This window comes from Nicrophorus vespilloides, unplaced genomic scaffold (assembly GCF_001412225.1).
Source record: "Nicrophorus vespilloides isolate i.1.1-1 unplaced genomic scaffold, Nicve_v1.0, whole genome shotgun sequence".
Taxonomy (NCBI): domain Eukaryota; kingdom Metazoa; phylum Arthropoda; class Insecta; order Coleoptera; family Silphidae; genus Nicrophorus; species Nicrophorus vespilloides.
Window position 1 is genome coordinate 9,364 of NW_017098654.1, and position 3,160 is coordinate 12,523.

The window sequence follows — 3,160 nt, forward strand, 5'->3', positions numbered from 1 at the left end:
CAACTCGGCGACGGATAATCAAAAAAATATTTTTAAGAAACTCACTTATAATTATTATTATATTAATAACAACAAGTTATTGGGTATAAAACGTAATATAACATAAAAACTAAATTAAAATATAAATTAATGTATTTGTTTTCGTTGATTTATCTACATGACTTGACTGTCGCCGAGTTGGCACGTGCCCAGTTGACTGTCACTGACTTGTCCGTCGCCGAACTGTCGCATACAAAAATAGATGTGCTAATGAATTTTCGCTAGTTTCGCAACGATGTTTGACGTAGAAGGTACAGTCTCGATTGTTACAGGTGCGCTTGGCGGGATTGGAAGAGAACTCGTCAGGTCGTTGCTCTCGAACAAAGCCAAAGTTAGTGGATTACATGCAAAAATAAGCAAATTATTACTTTAAAATATTTTTTTAGGGAGTTGCATTGTTAGATCTTAATGATGCTCAGGCTGCGGAATTTCAGGCTTCCTTGGAAAAAGAATTCGGTGCTAACAAGACGCTCTTCTTGAAGGTAGATGTAACAGATTTAGAAAATGTCAAAGGTAATTAAAACATTATATATCAAATAATAAAGAAACTATTATAATTGAAACTATCAAAATCGCATAAAAATAATCTATTAAATTTGAAGTCAAATTTTATTTTATTTTTACATTAAAAACATTGTAAAAGTTAACGATAATTAAACCAATTTTATCATCAACATTACTCCTAATATAAAATTTAGATTTATTGTTACATCATTTTTTTGTAAGAAAACTTAATAGAAAAAACACGAAACAATTTTTCCATAAAAATTAATGTAAGAAATACTTAAGAAAATGATGTATAATAATTCACCCTTTATGCAAAAATTTGCTCTTTAAACGAGTCATTTTTGATACAATTTGTTTCGTTCGTTATGCGAGTCCGTTAAAACTTAATATAGAAGATTTATTAGTAACGCGAAACACTCGTTAAGCGAAACAATTTTTCCATAAAAATGAATGTATAAGACATGTCAAAAAAATACTCAAGAAAAATTATAAAATATAATTATTTATTTCTTATACACTGCAAGATTTAATTAAACTTTATTAGTTTATCGGCCAATTTTAAAGAGAAAATAAAATTGACTGATAGACTAATCAAGTTTATTTTAATAAATTATTCAATATCTTATTGTAATTATAATTGTCAATAAAATAAAATTTTATTAATTGTTAATAATTAACGAATATTAATCTATACTTTATTTAAATAATATTTATTTATAATGCCAATTTAATACATATTTACTATGTATATTAAATAAACTTTCTATCTAGGTAATTTCATGGAAATGTTTTATGACATTCATATGATTTAATGTAATTTTTTTTACTTGCTTTCAGGTGCATTTAAAAAGTGTGTGGACCATTTTGGAAATCTAGATATTGTAGTGAACAACGCAGGAATTATTGGAAATATCGAGATGGTCATCAAAATAAATCTGATATGTATTGAATGTAAATAAATTGAATACATTTAATACATAAAATGATTAACACAAAATTATTTTTTTATGTTTTCTTGTATCATATTTCAATTATTTTATTTTAACAATTTGAGTTTTTCACAATAATTTGATTCTATTTCAACTATTTAAATTTTCAGCTGGCGTTAATTCAAATATCAAATTTGGCTTTCTTCGATTATCTTCCGAAATATAGGAAGGGCAACGAGGGTGTCATAATTAATATAGGTTCGGTTGGTGGTTTATATCCATTCCATATACTCCCCGATTATTGTGCATCCAAACACGGAGTGGTAGCATACACTCAGGCTTTGGGATCGAATGTTCATTACCAGAATACGCAAGTAAAGGTCATGGGTCTCTGTCCAGGTGGAACGGATACCGAAATTTTTAAAGGTGTGCCAGAATACTACCAACAGTTTATGAAGGATACAGATCACGCCATTCAACAGTGAGCAAATCAATATGAAGATGAGATGATGATGATGATTTAATAATATTTCAGAACTGAAATCGTTGGCGACGCTTTGATCAAGGTTTTGAAAGAGGGAAGCAATGGTTCTATTTGGATTAGCAAGAACAGTGAACCTGCCTTCGAGTTTGACTACAAATCAGAAACATTGCCGATTTTGTTGAAACATGTCTCTTAATAAAATATACGGACAGAAAGAAATTTAATTAAATAATAACAAAGTAGAAATTTATATATTTTTTGATATTTCATAGATTTATTATTTATTACCAGAATCAATAAATATAATTGAAATAAGGTTTATGTACATTTTAAGTATTTAAAAAAAAAACTAATATTATTTTAAATATAAATTACAGCAATATAGGTGTTCTAGGTTTTATTCTAACCTACATATTATGAAAGGGATTGTATGGCTGCAAAATATTAAAAAAAAAATAATGACCTGTCACGGTAAGAATAAGTATATATGAAATGTCAGGAGGTTTAGTGTTAAACATAACTTCTATATTTAAGGCTCTATGCATTTCTCTATGCATTTCTCAACTATTTTTCTGAGCTTTCCTAGATATTTGTTTATAGTTGTACTATAGCCCAATTATTTATAGCATAATCATTTTGACAGTTTGATGCAAGGTGACAGCTCTCATCTCGTGCTCTGTTCAACACTGGCTCATAACCCATAAATTGAGAAACTCTGGTCTATAGCAGTGCTCCGCAACCTGTTGAGCCGATACAGATGTGCCGCGGTCAAATAAGAATATTCTAACTAAATTATTTTTCAACGGTCGTCTTTAAAAACACAATAACGCAGAATACGTGCTTTGAATTCACGCTGTTACGTATTAGTATTGCCACCACGTATTGTTGCTAAATTGTATATCGTTAGCGTTTTTCGTGTTATTCATATTTAGTTTTATACCCGTTTAAATATGGATTTTTTTTTAAGTGAAAAACATTTGCCAGAGAAACTTATGAACATGATAAATTAATGCATTCAAATCATAAATCAAGTGCCCTAAAATCGCGAATATTTGGAATACTCTGTGCAGAAATGGGAGCGGAATATGAATCCTTAAAATTTTATACTGAAGTTTGTTGGCGTGAGCTTCTTTTAGATCAAAATATGCTCAAACTATAACAGCACCTCGATGATGATTACTGGATAGCCAAACTTGTGCCT

At 29.1% G+C, this 3,160-nt stretch overlaps 1 protein-coding gene across 1 annotated transcript; it reads left to right on the forward strand.

The window, feature by feature from the left end:
* The first annotated feature begins 274 nt into the window (after positions 1 to 274).
* On the forward strand, positions 275 to 2,192 carry LOC108562959 (15-hydroxyprostaglandin dehydrogenase [NAD(+)]-like). Its single transcript, XM_017921474.1, has 5 exons — positions 275 to 370; positions 426 to 552; positions 1,384 to 1,484; positions 1,646 to 1,956; positions 2,011 to 2,192. The coding sequence occupies exons 1-5, from the start codon at positions 275 to 277 to the stop codon at positions 2,153 to 2,155; spliced, it is 780 nt and encodes a 259-aa protein (XP_017776963.1). The 3' UTR covers positions 2,156 to 2,192.
* Positions 2,193 to 3,160: the final 968 nt, after the last annotated feature.